The sequence below is a fragment of the Callionymus lyra genome, chromosome 18, assembly GCF_982586985.1.
Source record: "Callionymus lyra chromosome 18, fCalLyr1.hap1.1, whole genome shotgun sequence".
Taxonomy (NCBI): domain Eukaryota; kingdom Metazoa; phylum Chordata; class Actinopteri; order Syngnathiformes; family Callionymidae; genus Callionymus; species Callionymus lyra.
The window spans coordinates 13,997,403-14,025,208 of record NC_141835.1 but is presented as its reverse complement, the minus strand read 5'-3'; the positions used below and the strand labels follow the sequence as shown (position 1 = coordinate 14,025,208).

Genomic DNA, 27,806 nt, shown 5'->3' with positions numbered 1-27,806 from the left:
TGAAATGTATTCAGCAGCAGGGTCAAATTTAAGGGATGTACTATTTTACTTGGGTGGAGAAAAGAGTGCAGCCATGGTGACCCAGTCAACTAGCACGGGTTTCCATCGCAGCTTATCACAAAATAAAAGCAATACTTTTCAGAATTTTCACAGGGTACAATTGTAAAAGTGCTGAAAGACTTGATGGACACATGGACAGCGCTGCTCTCCAAATAAACAGACCCTTTTTTTTTAAGAATGTTACCAAGAAACGTCCCCGTCCCTTATTTTGTCAACACCTATGGCACCATGTTAAAGATGGCGAGGCGTCATTGGGTGTGTGGTACAGGAGAAGAGATGTTTGAGGCGTAAGGTACCAAGATAGAAGCCATTGAGTTCATGCATGGGATGAATGAAGAAGAGGTCCGACTAGAGGTGGAGGGATGGCTGTAACAACCCAGAGAAGAATTAAGTCAATAGAAACTTCCATTACAGGCGTAAATTAGCTCTTTGTCATCTAAGTACGCATACGAGTTTCCATTAGCGTCACATCACACAATACATCACTGAATATTGTGTAAACTTCTCGTGACACCCTGACATTTCAGAAGCCTGTCAGACACGAGCACGAGTTCTGTTTATGGAACTTTCCAAAGGCCCTGTTGCCGCGTTGTTGGCTAAACACGCCGATGCTGGCACAAAAAACACGCTCTCGTCATCGTCGCCGCTGAGTGATGCCGCACAGGTGTCACCGCACCAAGGTGTGAGGCTGATCTCAGGACGTCTGTTAGGGATGGTGCTGGGGCGTGTCCCCAGCTGATCCCAGATCCAACAGTGCATGGGGTTTTTTTTTTTTAGATGACTTCGGGCGAAACTGTGTAAATCAGAGCTTTTGTGCGTGTCAGCATTCAGCACACTTTTGTCACGGACCTTCATTATTCCCGTCGGCAGGAACTCCCTCTTCTTTGAAGCTCACATTGATCCCTACAGGCCGGCTCCACCTTCAGCACATGGAGCGAAGCAACCCGACATCTGTCGCCTCGGTCGACGATGATGTCATATCGTGTCACATTGCAGCAGTCTCTTCGGATATGTATCGTACTCCTGAGGTGTCTTCACACCAAACGAAGCGACTGGTCTACATGTGAAGTCAATGTAGAGCTTTGAGAAACTGCTGCGATACGCTCAGAACGGCAGTATCTCAACTCAAACTTTCAGTCTAAAAATCATAAATTCACCTAGAAGTTCCTCAACCAATCGGTGTCTCGTCTTGATCTTGTGTTCTCTGAATCCGACCAGTGGGATTAGGAGCGACATAAGAAACAGATACATGGCGAAAATTAGAAAAATGCCTAATACCACATTGATAATTCCCAGAACTCGATCAATGGTGGGAACGTCGTATCCAGCAGAGGTCAGAGACGTCCGGACCTCTTAGTCACAGCGCTCCTGACTCAATGGTCTATTGTCTTTGACCTGAAGTGGGACCTCAAACTCATAAGTCACAGAGATGAGATGAAGTCATCGCGGCAGGAGAGCTGCTGCACCTTCATGTCAAGGGAGCTTTCCCCAAATCCTGTTCCCTAACTGTAAATCCTCCTGATTCCCACTGTTGAGAGACGTTGATAAAAGCAACAATGGCTTTAATCCGTGATTACAATTGTATTTATTTGCTCAACTCGTGGTATAGACTGTTGCCACCTCATTTGATTTCCCCCTGGAAACAATTGCTCGACTTAAAGGTAACAAAAAGTCGAACATTGTTCCTGCCGGGACTTTAATTTATACAAATATGCTTTCCATCGCTGTGTTATGAGGATTGATGTAAAATAAAGCGCGGTCACAGCAGGTTGCCCAGGCTGGTCCAGAGAAGCATAATAAACAGAAGCTTATAGCCATTGTGTGAATATGATGCCTGTGCTGACAGCATAGCTAAGCTACACCAGCTACCACTGATTGTTCTTATATACATTTAGTTCCACTGTATTAGGAAATTTTCTTTTAAATACATTTTGAGAATTGTGTTTCGTAGCTATTACCCAAGCTACAGTCGCTAAAACGGGGTTGTGGGCGGTAGCTGAGCTCGTCCCAGCTAGATAGGGCTCACTAGCAGGATTCACACCTTCGCTCTGACCAGCCAAGAACCCAAGTCCTGCTTCTTAGTAGAACCAAATATTAAGGGTCAAAACCAATTTTTGCATTGTGTTTACACGACAGGTTTTTAGCCAAAAGGGCTTTGGTCCACACCTGGACCCCTATTGTGGAAGCACGTCTATCTGGGTTCTTCTTGTACGTGTTAACTGTCAAGCTAGTAGGTACATGTTTCTTATGACTGAGAAAAAAGGTTTAAAAAAAAAAAAATAGAAACGTACTCTTACCGTACAGGCTGCCACAAACTAAAATTATTACCCTATGTTCAATGAATCTATATTTTAATACCTTTTTAACCTTCTTAATTTATATTTTTTAAAAAACCACTGGCATAGCAGGTGGCAGTAGTAGTCCAAAAAATTGAACCTTTTTTCAGTATCCTTCAAAAGATTTATGGATCCAGATGGTAACTTGGCAACACCATTAAACGTAAATCCTTTTTCATAGTCGCTTTAAGATAAACATTACATAACATCCACGGCAGAGGTACCTTTTTTCGTAATGTGCAAATGTTGTTTTTAAATGTAGTTATTATACAAAATCTTATGTTTATGAGCTCTTAAAAAAGTAGAAATGTGTCACAATAGCATCAAAAATACATGTTTCTGAAAATTGGTTTTAATTTAGTATAAAGGAAAGATTCTAATCAATTTTATAAAGAACATGATCTTTTGACATGATAAATGTATAACAAATATTAATAACCACCATTACAATAAACACTTTTGATTTAGAACACTTTAAACCAAATGCTATAGTTGCTATCTTAGCTAGTTGCTAACAGTAATGCATTACTTTGTATATATATTGATGTCACAAATCTAAGTCTGTGTTACTATAAATATTGTTCTAATTGGAAATTAAGAAGAAAAAAATGACAGGATTTTTTAAATTTTTTAAATATTTTTATTTTGAAGAAAGCTATACGTGATTTCTAATAATAAGATAAATACTTTAATTTAATTGTAGAGTTGTTAAAAAGTTATGGATCGCTAAAAGCTTTTTGATGCTTATGGTAAAATAAATAAAGAAGCAAAAATATATTTATTTATTTGTATTCCTTAAAGTGTCCTACAAAGCTGTGACAGCAATATTTGGCGCGAGTAGTTGCGAGGATCAGTGATGGATGGATGGAGGGGGAGGAGAGTGGGAGGGTCCCCGCGTCTCTCCTGCTCGTATATAAACACGTCCATCGTCCACCGGCGGCTCCGTGTCTCGTGCGTGGATGCTCGGCCACATGCGCGCGCGTCATCTGCAGAACCAGTCCACTCCTCAAGTCACCGCCACGATGGATGGACAACACAAAGACCGCAGAATGACCCACTTGTGGATATTGACGTTAATGACACTTGTCTAACCGGATCTCACCTGAGTGGATACTTTTGAGGATTTTACTCACCTTTGGATTTTTTGGGGTCACGTTCATTTCTGAGGATACGCACTTTGAATTCTAAAGGATGGCCGTTTGGTTCTCGTCCATCCTCGCAATAGTTGTCTCGTTGTTTCCTCAGGTAGATATCTAGGAGGTCCCGATTGTGTTCGCCCTCCGTGCTCACGTGTGTTGGTTCCTTCCAGGTTCTGGGCTCAGGTGTGTTCGAGATAGATCTGCATCACTTTCACAATTCTCAAGGTTTGCTGGCGAACGGGCGGCCGTGCGGCATGACGGGCTGCAGGACGTATTTCAGGGTTTGCTTGAAGAACTTCCAGACGGTGGTGACTCCCGGCACGTGCGTGTTCGGATCCGCCGCCACACCTGTGCTGGGCAGCGACTCCTTCAACGTCCCGGCGGGAGACACGCTGCGTCTGACGCGCGACGGCGCCTGGCCGGTGAGTCTTTTTACGCACCTTTTACGCACCTTTTTTACGCACCTTTTTACGCACCTGACACGTACAATAACACGATAAATAAACGCTGCTGTTAAAGTGAGCGTTTGTTCTCCATAAAATAAAGATTAAAATGTTACTATTTTAGCGTAAAGTATCTTTTGTAAAAGCGCTCTATAAATAAAAAATACTTACAAAACATTAATAATACGTTTGGAAAACCTTATATTTCGATTATAAAAATAAATGTGAAATGCTTTGCAATTTTGACAGAATTAATGTTGATATGTCTATTTTTACTACAGTACAGAGATTGGGTAGATCGTTTACTAAATTTTTTTTTTAATGTAGTTGTTATCAATGTTGCGTGCTTTTTATTAATAATAACCATTTTAAATCTCGTTGTACATGTTGCAGCGACAATAAATGACTGATGGGATTGTTACTTAAAGCGACTTTTAACGCTATTCGGGTGATTTCTATGTCGATTACTGTTTATTTACAATCACTGTTAAACCAAACAAACTATATCCAAGTTTCTTAACCATATATGTTTTTACACATACTTTTTTTAAATTTTGGTGCAACACTGTTTAATTTAATTCAATATTTTTGACCCCTTCTGTTGTAGCCTTACTTGAAAATAAATGTTGGAAATGTATATTTATAGTTAAATAAAATGCAAACTATGCGTTCTACTATTGTGTGTGTTTTAATACAACTTTTAAATCTATGTAAATGAAGGCTCTTGTTTCATTGTCAAATGTTTGTCTCTCAGGGGTCCTTCTCTCTAGTCATCGAGGCCTGGTATACTCCTGCAGCAGCTGGAGGTGAGCAACAACACTCAAAAGAGGAAAAAAAAACAAAAAAAAAAAACATTTACGTGCTTCAAGAAGCGTCTGCTGTTGTCACGGGTTTGTGATGTTTAGGATGTTTTATGACTCACGCAACAATCAACCTCCAACACAATCGCAGCTTCCCCTGTTTTATTTTGGGAACGCATGGGAAAGTCGAGTCTTGCCAAATGATAATAAAAAAATAAAAAAAAGTAGCTCAGACAGGCCTTCCTGGATTTTACACCTTTTCTGCTGGACTTTTGATGATGGGATATATGTTTCGTAACCCCCTCAGATTCCGACGACCCCGACTTCTTGATAAGCTCTTTTGCCATGCGGAGGAAGCTGGGGATAGGCAGCGAGTGGGTGCACGAGGCGCAGCGGGATGCGCAGACGGAGCTGAGGTACTCATACCGGTTCATCTGCAAGGAGAACTACTACGGCGACACTTGCTCCAAGATCTGCGTGCCCAGGGACAGCAACTTGGGCCACTACACCTGCAGACCCGACGGCCAGATCTCCTGCCGGCCGGGGTGGAAGGGCGAGAGCGAGTACTGCCCAGAACGTAAGAACCACGACTTCCCTGAGTATTGGTTGAGGGTGGAGGGAGCTGGGTGGTACTCGGAGTAGAGCCATTTCTGAACATCCATTCGTCAGAGCTCCAAAAACTTGTTTTGTAAAGTCAGATGCGCTAAATCGACCTGTAACCTTTCTTAAAAGTAAACGTTGAAAATGGATGGTGGAAAACGTCTTTTACAGAGAGTATTAAATTCCCATATCAACCTAAGTGTCCGTACAATTCGGTTCCTTATCTTAATCACTGGCTTCCATATCAACATTAATGTACTTAAATTTTAAGCAAACCATCCAGAGGGCCACCTTAAATAACTCGGCCGGGCAAGATGTGGCCCCCGGGCCATGACTTTAAAATACATGATCTATTGTTTCTTATATTATGATTTAATCCTGATTTTTTTAAACTGTAAAAGCCATTATTTTTATAATGTTTATAATGTGTAAACAATGCTGTTTTTTTTATTTTTATAGATATGTTACAAACTAAATTATTTTCTGTATTTAATACAATTCATTTTAAAATATGTGATCTATTGTTTCTTATGTTCTCGATTTAATCCTGATTTACAAACTGTGAAAGTGACCAAAGTATATGTATTTTACTTGTATATATTGGTCAATCTGATCCAAATAAATAGTTTATATTAATTCTATTTTCGTGTATCTTAAATTCCAGAAGCGCTATATAAATAAATATTACTTACTTACTTACTTACTTATTAATTTCGCCAATATTATTATTAGCTAAAATAAAAAGCAAGACAAAAACATGAGTGAATGTTTACTTTCAAATACCAAATAAATTTTAACTTTAAACTTTTTCAAACAATAACAGCGATAAAAAAACATAAAAAATAAAACTAAGCTAATTAGCTTCTTAGCTTCGTCTTCTGGCGCCATTTCTGTGGTCACCTGACACCAGCCGCTCCCGCTAATCCGCGCGCGGGTGCCGCACGCGCCGGGTTAATCGCGGTATTATCGTCCGCCACGCGCCGCTGCAGGAGGAGGGAGGGGCGGAGCGGCAGCTGCTGCGGTGGGACTCGAACCCAACCTGAACAATGGAGCAGCTGTTCGGTGCTGCCGCAGCATCTGCCCCCGCACACGGAGTCCTCTCCGCGTCACGTGACGCGTCCAAAGATCGATAAAGAGTTCAATTTATTTTAACTTAATATTATTTTAAAACTTTATTTAAAGAGCTCCCCCCAACCCAATTATAATAAAACTAGTTTTTGACGTTTTAAAAAATACAAATACAATAAAAATATATATATTAAATTATACATACAGTGTATGTTGCTTTGGAAGTAACTGCACTTTGTTTTCCCTTTTAAAAAGGAAAATATACATTTTATTCTTCATATATTGATTCAACTACTCAACATACTTCAACAATCTAATATTGTTTTTAATTAGAAAATAAAGGGATTCATCCTTTTTTCTTTTATTTATATACACTTGTTTATTACATGTTTTAATACGAATAGAGGTGATTGACATTGTCCATATTTAAGTCATGTTTTAAAAACGAATTCTCTATATTTTAAATCAATGAGCACATTGGTTGAAAAATGTTCCTCAAAACATCAACAACATATAGGATTTTTAACATCTTTTAATTCATTAATTTCGTCTTTTTCTTTTTCAATTACTATTGTTCACTTGCTGGTTAAGCTTTAATACTTTCTTTTACTCTTCCTTGAATTATTTAATTTGTTTTTTAACCAGGTTTTGATGTAATTTAGTTTTTTTCTTATAAAAACTCACAAAAAACGAAAAAGTCTTTGTGACGATATTGTTAATTAAATGGCCCCGCTGTGAATTAAAGGACAGGTGGTCATGGTTGTTTATAGAGGAAGGGAAGAGACCCTATGGCATGTTAATGATATGCTATATAATTCTACTGGTTTTGTTAAAATATTCATATTCTAATTATTTTCTGTATTTAATACATTGATTATCTCTGCAGCGATCTGCCTTGAAGGCTGCAACCAAAACAATGGCAACTGCACATCACCGGGAGAATGCAGGTACGTGTCGTATGCTCTCGTCCAGTCCGGTCCATCAAGTCAGTTTGAATCACCGGCCCTTCCTCCTGTTGCGAGCAGATGCAGAGAAGGCTGGCAGGGCGTCTTCTGCGACACCTGCAGGCTGCATCCGTCCTGTAAACATGGTACCTGTTCAGAACCGTGGCAGTGCACCTGCAAAGAAGGCTGGGGCGGGATATTCTGTGACCAAGGTGAGTCCAGACCCCGCATCCTCTTCCCCCTCGCACCAAGACTCACCTCATCGTTCGTCCTCAGATCTAAACTACTGCACCCACCACAGACCGTGTGCCAACGGCGCCACCTGCATGAACACCGGGCAGGGCAGCTACACCTGCGCCTGCCCGCCCGGTTTTACCGGGGTGGACTGCGACCTGGAGGTCAAGGGGTGTGACAGCCGGCCCTGTCGCAACGCCGGCCGCTGCCTGGTGAGTGCGGAAGTCTCTCTCCTCTCCTTTCCCACAACACAGGCTTTCCTGTTTTTGTTTTCGGCCTCGCTCTATCTGTACGTCCAGGAGGATGTCATTGATTGTCAAGTCCGTAGATGACCCAGTTCACAGGCGGCCGACCGCAAATAGAATTATTACGAGGGACTCGTTTGGACGCATACAGGATATCATAGAGGGAGCTTTGACAGATTCTTGAAAAGTGACTGCTTTTTGGTACCTCTTTTACGTGTTTAATCCTTTTAAAAGCACAGGTTTGCACAAATAAAACTTAATTAGGGTTCTTTGCTCACGTTTTTCCAAGTCAATTTTCAATTAAATGTGTGCAGCATTACTGCAAGTTTTTGACTGTAAACGATCAAATGAAAAAAATCACAAAAATAACAAAGCTGAAATTTTCAAATAATAAGAGGTGGACACCAAAATGTCACCGGTTCCAACATAATCGAGGGTAACCAGAGAAAAGAGCAAAATAAAAATAAAAAAGAGAATAAAAACAAAACTCTCTCTTTATCTCATAGAACTCAGTTGTGTATGCAAAATGAATATCATTGGAAAGCCCTTGTTTTTTTGCTTTCATAAACCGTTCCAATTGACAAATGTGCAGGTGAATCTGGTCTATGTTTAGGTTCTGGGGGATAAAGTAATGAAAGTTATATGAGCACAGAGAAAATCTGTTTACAGGTGCTCAGTGGATTTTCTAGATAGATTTCACCTCTGAGTAGTAGACATTTTGAAAGAATTGTCAACCACTTTTATTTGACCTAAGATCTAAAAAGAATCTACTGTTGCTTAAGAATCTCTATTGTCCTTCAAAAAAAGCAATCAGAAGAACTAATAAAGAAATAAAAACAATCCGATATCTAACAGCTAATGTGTCCCTTTGCAGCAAACTGAGACCGGCTATCGGTGCGAGTGCCCACAAGGCTTCGAAGGGTCTCGATGTGAAGTCAAATCACTGGTGTGCTTGGCTTCCACCTGCTTCCACGGGGGCAAGTGTAAAGAAAGAGAGGACGGACACAGTTACATCTGCGAGTGTCCACCAGGCTACACCGGCCTCAACTGCGAGAAGAAGATGGACAAATGTACCTCACTGAAGTGCACCAATGGTAACTCTGCCTTTCCAACTTTTTGGGGGGTATCAATGGTGCGGCGTTTCACGATGTGTGTTGTATCGTTCAAGGTGGACATTGTGTGATCGAGGGCAACCTACACCTGTGCAGCTGCCGCTCCGGTTTCACCGGGATTCGCTGTGAAATCAACATCAACGAATGTGCTCGGAACCCCTGCGCGAACGGATCCACCTGCATCGACGGCATCAATGAGTACACCTGTGCCTGTGCGCCCGGGTTCACAGGCCACCACTGTGACAAACCAACGGACCGCTGCGCCTCCTGGACCTGCCTCAACGGGGGGTCCTGCGTGGTCGGCGCCAGAGGCCGGCCTTCGTGTTCCTGCGTCGGCCAATTCGAGGGATCGAACTGCCAGTCTCTACTGACCACCCCAAGTCCAAACAGCAGTTGGAATTCCAGCGAGAGCTTCACAGCCGTCGGCTTCGGGGTTGGCTTTGTGGCCGTCCTGCTGCTGGTGTGCGTCGTCGTCATGGTGCTACGCCAGGTCAGGAAACCGAGAGGCACCGAGCCGCACTCGGAGAACATGAACAACCTCTCCAAGGTTGACTTCCAGAAGGAGAACCTTATCTCCACACTAGAACTCAAGAACACCAATAAGAAGGTGGAGCTGGAGACGGACAGCGCCAGAGACAAGTCCAATCACAAGCTCATCAATCAGTACCAGCACAAGGACTTCAAAACCTCGCCCGGGTACAAGGAGGAGCTGCACCTCCTGGACAGAGATGGAAACTGTGAAAACATAGAAGATAAGAAGCATTTCAGTGATATATATAGGTGAGGTTCTTACTTTTAATTGCTAAGTCAGCATCTTTCTTGCTGGAATACTGACGTAATGTTTTATCGCTCCACAGAGATGGACGTGAGTGCAAGATATCTGCGATATGTTCTCGAGAATCAATGTACCGGTCTGTGCTGGTTATGGGAGAGGAGAAAAACGAATGCCTCATCGCAACAGAGGTACGTTTGCGGAAGATGGAGTTTATTAGTTGAATGCTTTAACACGACATTTCAAATCTTTAGTCACCTTTGGAACCAACATTTTAACTGATCCATCCAAATGATTGGATGGAGGTAGTGGTCGATCTGTTACTCATCTGATCTCTCTTTCCTTTCAGGTGTAATTTATAAAAGACATTCATCATCGATGGACTTCTTTGTGGACTGTTTACAAGCCAGGAGAGACTGGGATTCCTTAAAAGTTGCTGCTCTTGAACGTACTTTTCTAAAGACTTGATAACTGGACGGAGCCGCCGTGCTCGTCCCGTGCGACAGAAGTGAAGCTAGTAATAATTGTTAGAATGTAAAGACTCGAACAATCATGATGGGGGGGGTAGTAACCTGGTGACTGGTGATTCAGATACAAACCCTCAACTGCTCATCGAACCATTCGGCGGCTTTCAGCTCGTCGAGGAGCCTTTTGAACATTTTTTACAATCTCAGTTTTCCGCAGCTAATACGGGTGACGGGAATCATTGTTACGCAGACCTGCTCGAAGGAACCGACATTTAGGACTAATAATTCCTTTCTTGGCTAAGAATGCAAAGTTCATTGCAGCCCCATTGATGGAGTAGAAGTTTCCTAGCTTGTGTTCTGGTCCCAGCTTCTTTTAATCAACCATCTTGGGGAGCCGCCACAACAAAGCAAGAGAACTACACTTTAGTACTTGTATTACAAGTACACTAAAACGTCCCCACTCGTGGTCCCCTACTCAGCATTCCATCTTGATACCTTTTGAGAACTTTTGGGGTGGTTATCCGTTCTCCGAGCTTGGTGCAGTGAAGGTTAATGAACCATTGGAACAATCAACAGGTCAGGCTAAGCAAAGACAGGATGCAGTGTCATCCTTGGCCTACAAGTCCAGAGAGTACCACCGTGAAAAGGGACTGCTGACAAGGCAGATTTATAGCCTTGAAACATTAGACCATTAGACTGTAGTCATCTAAATTTCTGTAGTATTTCTTTACCACCTTTTTTTGTCGAATAACATTCTGCTGCATTAATATTCTTCTTGGGAAGTCCATTTCAAGCCCTTGCGGTTCACATTAAATGACTTGGAAGGCTTGGATTTGGCCCTCAGGCCTTGAGTTTTAGCATGTTTTTAGAGTAGTGTTTCTCAACTGGTCTGGCATTAGGACCCCCCGCCCCCCTAATGATGAGCCAAATCAAGAAAAATGTTATTTAGATATTTATTAAAGAAAATATAAAGAAGTATTTAAGAATTCATTGATCAAACGAATCCACATCAGTAGGAAAATACAATAATCCATTGTGCTTTTAAAGAAATATAAATGGCCAAGTACTGTTCCTTTGATGAGGCCTTTGATCCCAATGAAAAAAAAGTTGCATACGGACATTATCTGCCCACTTTTGGGTCAAAACCCACCAGTTGAGAATCACTGAGCCAATAAGGGTTCAAGCTACGTGTCCTTGAGATTTAGTTGCCCTCGTCCAGAAGAGCTGGGTTGACCAGTTGAGGTTTGACAATCGGTTGGTTCTTCCTGACCCCAGATCAATCAGAAAATAGAGTTCAATCCTTGAGATTAATCGCGTGAATCTGAATGTATCACGGCGCCTTATGTGTCCCAAAAAACGAAACCCTCTGCATCTGCGTCAATATTCAATATTCCATATTTGTTAACTGTAAAGCGCTGAGCGATCAAAAAATGCGACGCCGACATGACAATGCCTTTGATCTTATGCAAAATTGAGATGAGTGACTATCGCACCGTGGACGCCTTTGACGGGATTTTAAATGTTTGGTCGATTTTCCTTTGTAATTTAATAATTTGTGGCACTGACCTTTTTATGTTTTATAAGATTATTTTGTACATAATGTATATTTATAAGATCAAATTTGTCTTTTAAGTTGATGCCCCTCCCCCTGACGTAAAGAAATTATTTTTTTGGAAGTATTGTGGTTTTGTTTCTTTTGTAATTAAAAAAAACATATCTGGTACATTTGTCCTTGGTTGACTTTCATCTTGAGGTTTTGTCCACGAATTAAAAAAAAAAAGTCAGTTTAGCCAAACAAAAGCTAGAAAAAAAACAAATATATTTGATAGATTTGTTAGTGGAAACGGTTGTTAATACCTTTAGAGTTTATTTAATTTATTTGTTGTTGCCTTTGAGGACGCAAACGGGGAAATATTTGAATTGCCAAGTAAAGTTTTCAGCATTTAACATTCTTTTCTGTGTCGTTGATTTTTGAAAAATGTGTGTACCCCAGTTTTCCCTTTTTATAGTGCTTTATATTCCTGTTCTATCAACGCTTATCAACAGAAAATGTATAATCGTTTCCACCCCGACTGCACTCTCTTCTTCACCTCCCTTCAATCCATGCATTAGTTTGGATGCTTGACCAGAAAATAGAAAAGATATCGTAACATATATTTCGTCATGTTTTTAAAATCGTCGCCTAAAACACCAGCGGCTGCTCTACATTTTATGCAGCGCTGCAGGTGTTCACGCTAGTCTCTCAATTAATCCAGATTAAGGCTGGATTGTGTGATCCGCTCTTATGTATTATTAAAAAATGTAAAAGATATGATTAGATCGACACAAAAGTGGCCAGCCGGGCACTAATCTCTGGATCAGATGGACAAAGTAAAGATGCTTTAAAATCTGATATATTTATTTATTTGGTTAAAAAAATGCTTTGCGTTTTGAAAACAGGATTTGGGGATTAATAATAATAATAATAACAAATATTACCAGGTCGCTTGTGTGTGTTGGTACAGGATTCTACTCGGGTTTCCTCCTATAATGAAAAAAAAAAGAAAAAGAAAAAGATTATTATTGTAAAGCAACCCCGCTTACAACCGCTAGGGAGCGCCATGCTTTATAAGAAGTTTCCCCAAGAAACTTGTTTCCAGTTCGCTGACAAGAAAATAAATATTCATCAAAATACTCCATAATACACCGCAAATATCATTGATATTAGTAATGTATACTGTTTTTTGTTGTATATATATATATAGAGATGTATATTTACAATATATATACATAACAAAGTCACGTTCATTCACTTTCGTTGAGTTTAAATTATATACTGTATATATATATATAAATAAAATGAGATTATTTTTATTATAACTGACGTTTTTTTTTTCAATCATAATAAAGTAAAATAAAGCAAAAATAATTCGGTAAATACATTTTAGATATAAAATAATTTATAGTAGGCTTTAAATTATTATTACTTAGTGGTTTGTCTTCCTATAATAATTATAAGAAGCTTTAAGAAAGCGAATAAATAAACTAGAAAAAATGTTATTTTTGGAATTATTATTTATTTATTTATTTGGGATCTGTACACAGAATATCCAAACGGTTATTGTTCACCTGTTTGAACCGAACAGAACACCTGACAGGCTTGCGGGTCAGAAATAGAATTCTATTTTTAGCTAATGTGATTATCAGCTTCACCTTGTCTGTTGTCGTGACGAGGCAGAAACTTCAGCGGTTCTGTTCATTAATTCATCCATATCGACAAAAAAAAAAATCGATTTAATGACTTTTTTTAAAGTTTGTTTTGACGCCAAGCCCCGCCTCCGATCGAACCCCATTGGCTGGCCGAGTGCCCCTCCTCTGACGTCACCGACACAACAAATACACGTGTTGGCTCGTGGACTGGAACTCGCTCACCTGTGGATTCTGACACTAACGGTTCTGAAGAGGGTTCGAGTCCCAGACATGAAGACCCAGGACGCGCCGCCGCAGACCAGCAGCTTGTGGGTCTTTGGTTACGGGTCCCTGGTGTGGAAGCCGGACTTCGAGTACAGCAGGAGGGAGGTGGGTCACATCCGAGGCTACAAGAGGAGGTTCTGGCACGGGGATGACTTCTACAGGGGCGACAAGGACAAGGTGAGGGTCGAGTGTTTTGACGTGTGGGGTATGACGTCAAAGACCGGGTTAATGACGTTTGTTGTCCCTGCAGCTGGCCAGAGTGGTGACGTTGGTGCAGGAGCAGGAGGTGAGAAAGAGTTGACTTTTTCAAAAGTATTTATAAGAATAATGCATTTTAAATGCGTATAAAAGTTGTCAAAACATGATCATAACAGTAAAAAAAAAAAAGGCCTTGAAATAATGACATTCTCAAATACAAATCAAGATGTTATAATCTATATATATGACATGAACTTTTGTTAAATAGAAAATAAAATCTAGTTTAATTTGCTTCCAAATACATACAAAATAAGTCAAAATAAACCAAAATGATTATTGTTATGGATAGCTCCAAATTGTTCCTTTTAAACTATATGTTTATATATTTCCCAATAAAACATCTATACAAATAATTGAAAATAAGTTTTGTGCCTTCACTGTAGTTTGATAACATGAAATAATGAAAAAAATGAATGAATGGAAAATGGAAATTTAATACTTCATTTAAACATTAATTTATTGTTTTAAAGATCTATTAAACTAGGTATTTAAATAACACAATTATAATACATACATATAATTGTAGGAAAAAATAATAAATGTTCATGCAAAAATATTTTGGAAACGTGTTGTGTTCTTGACTATGTTTTGTTGTTTTTAAACATACTATAAAAATATCTAAAAATATTTATTAAAAACTATTAATGAAGTAATATTATCATTAATTGACTGAAAAACTAAAAACATGTGTTGAAAAATAAATAAAAGTTATGAGAATTGTGTTGAAGAATAAAACAAATAAAAGTTGTAAAAACATAACCATTAATAGAGAAAGATTCCCCACAGAACTCCCAAATAAGAATATACTGAAAATCCTGAATACAAATCTAGATGTTCTAATTAATATCTATATGATGTGAAAATCTGTAAAATAGAAAAGAAAATGTGGTTTATATTTTTCACAATATATATAAAGGAAGTCAAAATAAATAATATGTAAGTTGTGATTTAATCCACATTTCTGTTTCAATTATATATTTATTTGAATTTCTCTTTCAAATAACTGTAACACATCATTTAAAATAATAATTTCTGATGATTTCATTGTAGCTTTGAAAATAATAAATGTGAATGTAATTTGAATCGAAAAATCAATATATAAAAAAAATAATAGTAAGAAATACACATACATAATTATTTTTAGGAACAAAAATATACACATTTTTATAATATGAGAAAAGATATATATAGTTTATTTAAATACTTTGGAAAAATGTTTTATCTTGACTATGTTAATTTAAAAAAAAAACACTTTAAGACAAAAAAAACAACATCATTTCAACTTTCATACATATGTTTTTTAAAGTGCACTTTTATTCCCAAATATATAATTTAATTTTGTTCTTAAATATGCTAAAGAATACCATTTTTTTTATTATTATTAATTTGGTAAACTGCTCATTACCTCATCTAATATTAGAAATAAAACAAATAATTGTTTTAATCATGTTCAAAGTAAGATTAAACTCCTGTTTTCATTTGACGTCCTCGAGTCATTCTTAGTATGTTGGAAAAATTGTACCGAGTGAGTAAAAGTAAAAAAAAAAAAGTGAATCAGAGCCTGACTCACTTCTGAAGTTCACAATTGATGCAATCTTTTTGTTTTGTCTGTGGAAGAAACGCTGACACAGATAAACGAGTGATGAGATCAGAGAGACTTCTGGGAACTTTTCTCCTCAACTTATTCAAATGGTTAAAAAAAAATCTCTATCGACTCAAACACACAAAAAGTATCAACAAAATAATTCCTTTTTTTTTTTTAACATCCATTGTTTTGAATGCATTTTTACACAATTTGTCAGCAGAGGAACATCCGTGAGGGTGTGAACAAGAAAGTGGGTCACTCAAGGTCATTTCTGTTCTCAGGCCTTCACGTGGGGCGTGGCCTACCACGTGAAGGACGCCCAGGTGGAAGAATGCCTCCAGTACCTCAACGTGCGGGAAGTCCTGCTGGGCGGGTACGTGATCGAAACGGTGGAGTTCATCCCTCAGGAGAAGCACCCGGACCGGATCTGGGCCCTGGTCTACATCGCCACCTCGGACTCGCCCACGTACCTGGGGCCGGCCCCGGAGCAGGAGATCGCCACCCAGATCTCCCGCTGCCGAGGGAAGACGGGCCACAACATGGAGTACCTGCTGCGACTGGCCGAGTTCATGCGGCGCCACTGTCCCGAGGTGGACGACGACCACCTCTTCTCCATCGAGAAGGCGGTGACGAACGTTTTCAACGAGTGGCAGGATCGAACCACCGAACTCAGTCCCAAAGGTTCCGAAACGCTCCCATAAACCCCTGAAAAAAGGAGTCGATCGGGTATTTTCTTTAAGACTTTATGTATATAAACAACAAGACAAAGCTAATTAGCATGTAGCATCTTTTAATAATCCATATGCTAGAGCTAGCCCGACGCTAATGGGATAGCATAGCATCTACTTTTCATAAATGTACTTTTTGTATATATTCAGGTTACAAGTGAAACAACATGTTTGAATGGAAGCTAGCATTTCAGATGCTAGCTGAATGAAGCTAGCTTTGGTGTTCTTGCTAAGAGAGTTGTTCTTTTTAAATTACTTTTTTCTCTAAAACACTTCTGGTGCTATGAAGAGCAAACAAACGAATATGATGTTTACATGAACGCTAGTGTTTATGACGCTGTAACATCTCACTTCAAAAAAAAAAACGCTGTTTTTGGGCTCTTGCTGTATGTTTTGATGGTATTTCAAGAACAGTCCGAGTGTTCTTCGAGGAATCCTCCGCGTGTTTGCTGAAGAAGTTGCGTCAGAGCTGGCGGCCACGTGGCTCAAGAATGTCCTCCGAGCTCCTCCAGGAAATGTGTTATCCAGGGGAAAAAAAAAGGACGAGACGAACTTGCGCAACATGTTTTCAATACTCAATACTACCAAAAAGAGTGTTGATAAACTGAACGTGTGATTGTGTAAGAGTTATATCTGGTCTGTTAACTTTTATGTCAGACGCAGATGTGCCGGACTCTGTCCCAGCTGCTCGGGGTGTGACAGAACTCACAACTACGGGAAATGTGTGCCGTCTGAGAGGAAACTTTTCTTTCTCCTGTTATTTTTCAATAACTTCATTCATAAAATCCTAATCAAAAACTTTTGCAGCACTTCCTGTGAGCTCAGATTCCGCAAATCTTATTCTGTGTTTCAGAAGAGTTGTCCGCACGAAGACCCACTGATTTCCCCAGATGGTTTTCGTCGTTTTTTGAGAATATTCAAAAGATAAAGGCTGGATTCACTTGGCTGCTTGTGCTGCACTGAGCTGAATCCATGTGGTTCTCGACCGAGCGACTCGCTTCCACTTTGCACTCACGACACAAGTGAAAAATGATAAAGAAGATAAACCAATGATTCATGTTGTTTAAACCTTTAATCCTATTTCGAAACGGTGTTCGAATCAGAGCTTTAATAATGAAAACTTTCGTCCAAAATGTTTTATTTTTTTACAAAATAAAAGCCTTTCTAAAAATTCCATGAGCATGTTTTCATTGTAACAGATGTTCTGTCAGCATTATTTTGGGGGCTTAACTGTATTTGCACAATTCCCTTATCTTATCTTAAGCTGAGTAAACTTTGGGATGGTTGCAGGTTGACTGAGGAACTTCCCACAGATGTGTCGCAAGCGTGATTAAAAAAAATCAATACACTGATATATATCAGTATTTTTATTCACAATACTGTATAGATATTCTGTAGTATTTCAAAGATTTTTCATCTTTAATTTCAACTAACACGCAAATATTCACAGCGTTTGTTTATTTTTGTGTTGCAATTAAACTTCTGGCCACTAGATGGCAGCAGCCATTACGTCCTCCCCAGCTAAAGCAACAATTAAATCCCGCAAAATACCGCCGACGACTAAGGACGAGAGGATACAGTTGGCTCCAGCAGCTTTTAAAAAAAATGTTTTCACATATTTTCTTTTTCTGTTGTATTAAATGTCCCCTAAAATCGTTATGCAGTAATGCAGGTGTATCAAAATATATTGTATCATTACAGCCGTACTGGTGATCCATTCATAGTGCCCCCCGCCTCTCACCTGACTAGCTGGGTAACCCTGATAAAAAATGAATGATCTTATCAGTGGTTCACAGCTAAATTCCCCAACAGGCCACATTTTATACAGATACAATAGAGTAACACAAAAATAAATCTCACTATGCTCAAATGAATAGTTTATTGTATTTTATATACCTTTGATACTTTCTTATATTATTCAATATTATATTATAATATTTCTTAATTTAACTGGTGATCCTTTAGATGGATCAGTTCTATTAGTTAGATAGATAGATAGATAGATAGATAGATAGATAGATAGATAGATAGATAGATAGATGGATGGATGGATGGATGGATGGATGGATGGATGGATGGATGGATAGATGGATGGATAAATAAATAGGTCATCAGCATACATTCTGGACTAGACTCAGCTCAGAGTTGTAGCAGAAGTCTATAGTGTAGATGGTGAAATGGAGAGCGGCCAACACTGTCCCCTGAGGTGCTCCTATAGTACTTATAGTTGTCAACTATCCACCTCGTCGTCTCTCATGGACACTGGAAGTTATAAAAGCACTTTTTAAAAATCCATTAGTTTTCGCTCTCTTTAAGGGGGGAATACATATTAATATTTAAAGAGTAGTAATAAATAACAGAAATACAAAAAATAGAGTAGTTTAATCATGTAAAATGGATAAAAAAGCAACTGAAATCAGCATGTGTTTACTACCGTTCATGTCAGAACTAGGGGGCGTCTTGGTTCTGGTGTCAGTGTCTATTCCTATGAAGCGTGGGATTGGATTTTACCCACATGATGAAAATGCGAAAAGAGTTATTGTCCACCGACAAAGTGACATGTTGACCTGTGTTTGCTGGAGTCTAAAGTTTCTTTAAAAAAAATCACAACAAATGATTCTCAGGAATGTTTAAAGATTCTGTGATTCCCTCAAGGAAGCTGCAGACTCGTGCAGAGAAACATGACTCCTGAAGTTCTGGTTCAGTGTACAGGAGCCTATAGAACCCCCTCACACATCAGGGCCCCACACATGTTGCGATAACATGTGCCGCACGTTCACGTGCTCAGCCATCGCCTCCCAAAATGTACAGTACATGTGTCTGCGCCGTCTCTCCCGCGGAAACTGGGTCAAAGGTTCAGGCGGAACAGAATGTTTTTCGGTATCGTGCCTGTGCTCAATTTGATGATTCAACCCTGGATCTCCGGTTCTATTGCGACAATAACAGAGTGAGTCAGATACTCTGGAAATGAGGACGCTTGTTTATCTGTTTTAGGTTTCATCTCACCTGAGAACGTAGACAGTATTCTGCAATCCTGCAAATCTGACTCACAAACTTGTTGACACCCTGAACAGTGGAGAAGCTATTTAAAGCCATGATGATGTTCATGTTGGTCCAGTTCAAAGTGCAGCTAAAATCATGATATATTTGTGTTTTTTGTACTTATCATACACACACACACATATATTTATATATATATATATATATAACTATGATTTTAATAAGAATTATTTATTTTATAATATTTTATATACATTTTTACATCTCAGTTCCTTTTTTATTTATGAAAATTGGTAACAAAACATGCATGTTTTTTAATGCATGCATGTGATTAAAGGATTGAAAACATGGGAATTTAAGAAGAAAAAAGGATCTAGCCATCCATCGATCTATCCATCCATCCATCCATCCATCCATCCATCCATCCAACCATCCATCCATCCATCCATCCATCCATCCATCCATCCATCCATCCATCCATCCATCCATCCATCCATCCATCCATCCATCCATCCATCCATCCATCCATCCATCCATCCATCGAAAGGGTCTTTACAAAAAAGAGCAATTTTCTTAATGTTTTCTTACTTAAAGTATGTTTATATAAAAATAGTTGTTTCTCTTGGTTTCTGCAGAAAAAACATTTGTTTAATTTGCTGTTCGGACAAGTGACGCAACAATCCTCTACAGATTGAGGTCGAGACCTTGTGTGGAGTGATTGTCGTCTGAGTACACAACAACAAAAAAAACACAGTTGAAGCACCTGCATGCTAATGTGCACCGGGCCTGAACCCTGACCCTTGACCTCGGCTTGGAAGTACATTTGAAGGGGAAGGTGATTGCAGCGATTATATAGTGTCCTTCTATATTGGGGTCAGCCGCAGATCCTCGGGGTCCATACTTGGGCGTGTTGAGGTCACTTTGCTTCACGTGGGAGCGAGTCAGTGATTCAAGGAGTCCAACAAAAGATGGTAATTTGCTGTTTTTTAAATGAACTGGATCAATATCACAGACGTGATTCGTGTTTACGTGGGTCCTGAGTCATCTTTAAAAACCACCGTCTTTCTTATCTTTAGTTCTTAACCATATACTCTCGCTTCTTTTGCTAATCTAATCTCTTTTTCAGATCGGGGCTGAAGTCAAAGATGCTCATGAAGATCCAAAGACCAAAGGAATTGGGCCACGTGACCCAAACTACTTCCCGACTGCCACATGGATCCCCTGTTCCTAAGGAGGTGAAGGTACAGGTATCATTTGTGGCAATATACCTTACAACAACATTAAAACTTCTTAGGACCCGGAATATACCGCTATCAGTAATTGGTTTCTTGTACAAGGCCAGGGTATGAGTCGACTTAAATTAAGGCTTGGTTGATGGTACTCAGACTTCATTTAGTCTCTTTTACCTTCTCCTTACCCAGGTTTCATGTCATTGGAAGGTCTAGGGGTTTGGTACCAAGGTATGGTAAGTGGCATTTCCTTCTTTTTTTGGGTGGGGGGTCTTTGTTTGATTGTGTCAGGGAGAGTCTAATGTTCTATCGTATTCAAATCAGACCTGCAAGATCCCAAACACCTTGATTACCGCGATGACCTCGACCAGCTTTTAAGACAACAGAACTTTACTGTCGTGATCTCATCTGGGGCATTGTCCGGAAATTAACTTTCATGCCTGAGGCTCGACTGGCTTATCCTGCTATAATATCTGACCCACTTGGCAACGACTCTAGACTTGACGCACCAATTAAAACAAAGAATACATATTATAAGATGCCTGATTTTTTCCGAAACAGGTCACACCTTAAATGCCATTCCTCTGAAACAACCATCCCTGGTCTCCTCTTGACAGTTCAGATCAGTTCCCACAATTGTCTTTGACATATCTTCTATTTATTTAAATTTCAAGTGTAATTACCTAATGCTTCTTCACAATCAGTACCCCCCTAAGACATATTCTATATAGCCTTGGCTGATATAGTCGGCGTCCCTATTGCTGAACTCCCTGTGACCTTATCACCATCTTTATGTCCTTTAATTCCTCCCGTCCGCTGCAACATAGATACCCATGCTATGTCACGCTGAACGTACGTATCTCAAGGATGGGTGAGGAAAGACCCCCTACGACGCCATCAGAGGGTAAAGTCGGATTAGTCCCGTTGGCTCCTGGACCCCGCTGGGGTTTAATGGAGCAGGAGTAACTACATTGACGGGGATGCACAGTGGCTGACAAAAGCAGCCAAACACTTAAGCTTTACTTGGAAATTGGGACAAGCTGACTAACACTAAGCTGGTCTAAATGATTCCCCAGTGGTCATAAAATAATTCCGATTTACTGGAAAGACAGAAGACAGTGATGCCGGTGTGGGAAAGGCACGTGTGAGATTGGAGCTATACATCTGATATGGATGAAATTCCCATGGATCACATAAAGAGTGCTAAGCCAGAGCTAGCATTCATGTTAGCCAAGTAAAGTGCAAAACTATAGATGCAACTTGTTTTTCTACTGACAATAAAGTAGCTGCCAACACACCTTTATGAATTTAATTTTCTTAAGCCTGAGAAAGGTCAGAAAAGGTCGGTGGGTGCTAAAGGTTTGAGTTTCAACAATGACTTTTGGGTGTGGTAAGTCAAGGATTGGAAGCCCATAAAGGTAAAAGTTTGTGTCCTTTGGTAAGGGTCCTAAAATTTGTTTGCGAAATCAACCAAAAAACTGTGTGGCAAAAATGTGACGGAAAAAGACAGAGGAATAAAAAGTGGTCGCCCAAAGCCAAAAGACACTTAACTTTCCTTTAAAAATAAGCGATTACTATCTTCTAAGCTAGCGCACAATGTCCTCGATGAGAAATTACACTAATATCTAACACATACCTTCCACATAATCTGTCAATTAACCCACAAGTTCAACCAAGCGGGTCAGCACCTTTGACATCGGCAACAAAGCAGATGAGATTACATTAAATATATGACAAAAAAACGTGCCCCAGAGGTGACCCTGAAGGGGCACCTCGGTAGCAAAGAAATATGGGGAACCTTTCCACCATAGGTCTCGTGTGATGAAGTGGCCCCTCTAATCTGCACCACTTAAGCGCCTAACCAATATCTACTTAAAGAGACATTATGCAGGAATTGCAAATGGGTGTTTGTCATGTCGGGTTCACTTGTTTTGTTGACATTCTGTCGATCTCAGGCTTAGGGAGGAGCTTAATCTCTTAACACCTCACTGTCAGATTTCTCCATTGTTGTTGTTATTTGGGTGGAGACTTTTTTTTTTACTTCAGGAGACAAACTGGTTAAATTTGAAGACATGAAATTATTTTAGGGTCGAATCCAGTCATATTTGAAAATATCTTGGCTTGTCTAATGGCTACATAGTGGGTTTAGCCCCTAGACTAGACATGTTCTGTCTCATACTAAGAAGATTAAAAATCAAATGTGTGTCATTCACATGTTTCATGTCTAGTCATGCGACACAGACACGCTCAGTCAAAATCGTGAGAATGTCAATGCAAACTATATAGAAAATGCATTCCAGAAATGACCTCCGGGAAACATTGGTGCCAAAAAATACCTGCTGAGTGAGTTTGGGAAATCCTCTGTTAAAGTCTTACTGAAATGGTTGGAGGAACAGTAGAAACCAAGATGATAGGCTACTCTGTTGTTGACTATTAATTAATGTTGCACAACACGCCAGATTCTACTGAAACTGTCGAGAAATGTGTTCTCTTGTATTCAGGGAGAGAGCTAGCTCAAGTTAACATATGCCGGGTTAAGAGCAGTATTTCATGCTTATTTAGAAGAATAAGCGTCCTTTGCATTCTTTCGAAAATAAAAACCTTCATCATCCTTTTACACAGTTTTCACACATCTATTTTACATTTAGTTCCGTTCTAAGATTCAGGCGTGTGAAAGCTTTAGCAATAGCAACAAACCACCGGGCATTGGGGGGGCACACATGGTGGCCAATCAGATTTCTAGGGCTTGGGCTACTCTTAAGGCTAGGGTGATGGTGAAGGGCTAGGGCTAATGATAGGGCTAGGGCTAGGATTACCGTAAAGAGTTAGCCTGAAGGCCTCCTCCTCTCTGATAGTCCAAATTAACAGTATCAACCAAAATGTGAGTGAAAACTTTTCTTGTGCACTTTTTCCACGAGTAAAAATGGCTGAAGATAGGAGTCGGACACAGGATGAAAGAGTTATTTAAGTGATCACTGTCCTGTGTTTGCTTTTTACCTTGGTCTAAGGAAGCTCTGTGTGTCACCGCTGTCAGAGGTGAGGCACGGCGGACCACCCCGCACTGTGTCATGGTGGATGTGTCATCCAGATGTTGGCTGCTGCACCGGGGACTAAACTGGATCACTCACACCACAGCTGGCGGAGGGAGAAAAAGGACTAAAGAACGAAACAGAAACAACAGGAAGCAGAAAGCCCACAACACAATGCTCACATAGCCTTTCCTGCAGTTGCAGATAGATAAGGAACTTGACTTTTGTTCTGGAGAGCATTTTCTCTCACTAACGTTCCCAGCACTTCAAACTCCAGCCTTTTTTTTCCAAAGGAAGAAAATGTTTTATCAATTGTTAAAGACATGAAAGTGTTTGCATTGGTATTGATGAAAGTACGGAAGGGACACGCAGCAGCTGCAGAGGCCAATGAAGGATATCTATAGTTACTGTGGGGTCCCTTGATTCACTTGAACTCTCTCTGCATATATCTTAAAGTTAGAGATTGTGTTTGTGGAAAGTTGCAAAAATCAAAATAGAAGCAAAGAAGGATAAGAATGTTCTGGTTCTGGTGATAAGAGATAGGAAGAGCCCAACTTATCTCTGGTCGCTTACCTTACTGAGTAGAAAATTGACAATTCACTTGTTTTCAAGTTGGGTTTGAACTGTGGGCTATGCCTTTTTCAGTAGCTTAGTGGATTTCGGGAAGTCGCACAAGAAGTTTGCAGGAAACTGTTGGAGCAAAATTCATTTAGGAAGACCATTGCAAGACTTCTTTTCAAACGCCTCTGTTCCTTCCTTTTTTGCTAGAGATGGCTAGCCTCTCTCGCTAGGGAAGTGTTAGCTTGACCAACATGACATTTTTCTGTCCTCCAAGGTAGCAGGAGAAATTTTGTTCAGAGGGAAGTCACTGCCACCTACTGTTAAGACAAGGGAAGACAAGGTTCCTCTTCCAATCAACTTCGATCACTGTGCCTTTAATTGCATGACTTTTTCTCTTTCTTAACAAAGTTATTATGCATTCATCCAAGGCTTGTAACGGTTCTCCGTAAAGAAGACTTCCCTGCTCAACTAGCTCTTTTGCTTCTTAACTCATTTAACGGTATCAAATAGTTTGCCGTTATCCTTGTACTACTACGACTACTACTCACTCTCGTGTCGACTAAGGGTTGGGATTGTGGTCAGAGTAATCTGTTCTTTTTAGATCTATAGGCAAAAACGTATGTTCATTTTAATGTAGCGACTGACAGGGACAAACTTCCTCCAGAAAGATGCTTAAAAACATCCAAATAGACTTATTTTAACTTTTATAAACATGAATTATTATATGCAATATTTAAAACGTTAATTTATTCTGTTGATACTATATAGTATTATTTTTTTACTTATCAATATTTATATTAATACTTTTTATATATACATTCACTCTGCTGTGTTTTTTAACGGTTGCCAAGCAACGGAATTTCGTTGCCAGTTTCACAGCTGTGTTTTCGGTGCGATAACAATGAAAGAAAGTCTAAAGTGTAAAGTGTAAAAGCATCCATAATGCTTGCCTGTACTGTCCATCTTGTATTGAAGCCTCGACGAGAAGAATTGTTCCGGAAGAAATGTATACAACTCTATATTTTACTCTCTGTAAGAATAACAGCGATGTACTACACCTGACATTGAAGTTTGAATTTTAGGTGAACTAAACCTTAAAAGGGTGTTCAAACTTTTTTTTGGAGGAGGGCAAGATTTGATAAAGGGGCCAACACTTTGTTTCCTTTTCGAGTGGACTCATGGGAATTGTTTGACATTTAAAAAGTTGTATTTATTCATTTTTTACAATTGTTAAACTCCCGCAAATGGACATGTCTGGCTTAAAGAAAATCAAATGAAGGACGTAAGAATATTCATGCCTAAACTGCAGCGCAAAGTTGTTTACACTTCATACAACACTCCCCTCTCGTGGCTGATAAGTGTACTGTTCACACGTGGATCCCAGTTAGCCCCGGGAAGTTGGGAGACCATTGATCCGATTGGCTGTCATTGTTCTTTCAAATTCCACTTCTGACACCCCATGTGGGGAGGAAGGTTACACTTACACGCTGGGAACTTCCTTTACAGCCGAGAGGGAAACTGTAATAAAGGGAGTGGTGTTTTTGTACTGTCCTTTGAATACAGCTTTGAAAAAGTTGGTCGAAAACAGTGAAGATAAAGAGTTGTCGTGTGTTAGAAATAAGAAAAAAGGAATAGTAGAGGCTCAAAAGTTTTTGGTGAAAATTGGATTAAGATGAGTGATGCTACTGATGTGTTTAAGTACTAAGCCTATTGTGTGTTGCTAAATATCGTGACAGTTTATGTGAAAATTTGGATTTAAATGACAAAAAAGTGCATGTTAAAAAAATATTATATTTAAATATGAGAGATAAAAATTGAGTACTACTGCCAATTAAGTAATACACCAACGAAGCACACGACAATCTTAATTATAATTTAATTCTTCAAAAATGTGATTTAAAAAGAAATCCAAGCAAACGCAATGGTGTCCACCAGTTGGCTACTGTAGGTCCTCACTTGAGGTCACTGGTCTGACCCTTCGAGGTGGGAGTGACCATGCAAATCCACATCACACATCCAACTCCTGGGAGGTCATTGATCCGATTGGCCGCCATTGTTCTTTCAAATTTCCGGCTCCCTCTTCCACATTGTCACCATCTCCTCTGTTGAGGAGTACAGTAGCATCACCGCCAGGACTCTCAACGCTGCCGCTCCTGGGATGATGGGACACCGTTGGTAGCGAGGGGGAAATATGGCGGAAGGTTGTCAGCGGTCGGAGAAGCCCGTCCGGTTGAGGGAAGAGCTGAGCTGCATGCTGGTGGGCGACGGCGCCGTGGGGAAGACCAGCATGATCATCAGCTACATCTTCAACGGATACAACAGCGACTACAGACAGACTGCGTTCGATGTTTTCACCGGTGAGTTCTTTCCGTTCGGTTATCGTGGATCCACGACTGAACATTTTTTTTCTTCAGGTTTGGTTCACGTCAATGGTTTACAGACTCGCCTCAAGTTGATCGACACGGCAGGACAGGTCAGCGTCACACCCTTATTTATTTTTTTTTAGCTTAAACCATCTTTAAATTGTTGTTGCGATCAACAGGAGGAGTTCGGTCACCTGCGCACGCTTTGCTACGCCCACGTGGACGTCTTCGTCCTCTGCTTCAGCCTGGTCAACCCGGTCTCCTTCCAGAACGTCACCGCCAAGTGGATCCCGCAGATCCGAGCCAGGAACCCTACCTCCCCCATCGTCCTGGTGGGAACTCAATCGGACCTGCGGCAGAACGTCGAGGTCCTCATCCGCCTGGACCAGCGCTGCCGCGCCAGGCCGGTCAGCACCAAACAGGGCCGTAAGCTAGCACGCCGGATCGGAGCCTGCGGGTACATGGAGTGCTCGGCTCTGACCCAGCACAACCTGAAGGAAGTGTTCGACTCTGCGATATCCGCGGCGCTCAGACTCAAACATGCCGTCGCAAAGCGACACAGGCTCAACTTGCTGAGGCGCTTTAAGACTTTCTGCGAAGGCGGGTGGAGAAATCTGCTCACCTTGAAATGACAGTGACTGAAATCATGTACATATTCTTTCTGTTTGTGTCTCGTTTGAATGGTATGGACTTCCTGTGTGGATTAAAGTATACACTTAATGCACTCATTTCTTGCTGCTTTAATCGGTGTTAAAGGTACAATACTAATCTGAGGGGAAAGAAACTGTCAGTGAAGAAATGGAGGGAAACACCAAGTGGCTTAAAGAACAAATGGTTCCTGCTGACACTTTGAAGTTGCTACTTTACAAGACAAAGGATGTTTTAAATCCTCTTGTTACAGCTAACAACTCATCAAGTGGACCCTTAAGTCTTAATAACAAAGTAATGAGATGTATACTTTTTTTTGTTTGGCATAAAAAGACCTTAATTGACCTTAATGCCACAATAAAGTTTTACCTTACCTTAATACAAATAAATAATTGTACCAAAATCTATAAAGTTAAGATGCATATAGTTCTATTGAGTAAAGCCTTATCTTGCGTGGCAGCTAATGAGTTGTTAGCTTACTGGCTGTGACAACAATAACATCCTTTATAGATACTACTGTATGTTTAAGATAACAGAAACCGATATAATGCTAGTAAAACGTGAAATAAACAAAGCAACGCCAACAGGTTTATTTGTTTTACATTTGGTTAGCTCGCCAATATTTTTTTTGTGTGAGCAATTGTTAAATAAAAGTTGCTTTTCTTTTTAAGAAATACTTTGGCTTATGTACCATCATAGATTGTTCCTGATTAATATGATTTAAAAACAACT

At 40.0% G+C, this 27,806-nt stretch overlaps 3 protein-coding genes across 4 annotated transcripts; all 3 read left to right on the top strand.

Annotated features, from left to right (window-relative positions):
- The first annotated feature begins 3,359 nt into the window (after positions 1-3,359).
- LOC148060586 (delta-like protein 4) lies at positions 3,360-11,943 on the top strand. The gene is made up of 11 exons (XM_087779501.1): positions 3,360-3,641; positions 3,706-3,957; positions 4,733-4,784; positions 5,086-5,355; positions 7,333-7,393; positions 7,472-7,602; positions 7,667-7,836; positions 8,744-8,963; positions 9,038-9,761; positions 9,839-9,944; positions 10,103-11,943. Exons 1-11 carry the CDS (start codon positions 3,588-3,590, stop codon positions 10,106-10,108), a joined length of 2,046 nt encoding a protein of 681 aa, XP_087635627.1. The 5' UTR covers positions 3,360-3,587; the 3' UTR covers positions 10,109-11,943.
- A 1,701-nt stretch (positions 11,944-13,644) lies between these two features.
- Positions 13,645-17,343, top strand: LOC148060585 (glutathione-specific gamma-glutamylcyclotransferase 1-like). 2 transcript variants are annotated; one of them, XM_087779499.1, is made up of 3 exons: positions 13,645-13,850; positions 13,924-13,959; positions 15,798-17,343. In XM_087779499.1, exons 1-3 carry the CDS (start codon positions 13,680-13,682, stop codon positions 16,215-16,217), a joined length of 627 nt encoding a protein of 208 aa, XP_087635625.1. In that variant the 5' UTR covers positions 13,645-13,679; the 3' UTR covers positions 16,218-17,343. The 2 variants fall into 2 exon arrangements, with proteins under 2 accessions (XP_087635625.1, XP_087635626.1); XM_087779500.1 differs by lacking the exon at positions 13,924-13,959.
- Positions 17,344-26,039: 8,696 nt separating this feature from the next.
- LOC148060584 (rho-related GTP-binding protein RhoV-like) lies at positions 26,040-27,058 on the top strand. The gene is made up of 3 exons (XM_087780426.1): positions 26,040-26,420; positions 26,478-26,536; positions 26,606-27,058. The coding sequence occupies exons 1-3, from the start codon at positions 26,255-26,257 to the stop codon at positions 27,056-27,058; spliced, it is 678 nt and encodes a 225-aa protein (XP_087636552.1). The 5' UTR covers positions 26,040-26,254.
- The last annotated feature ends 748 nt before the right edge of the window (positions 27,059-27,806 follow it).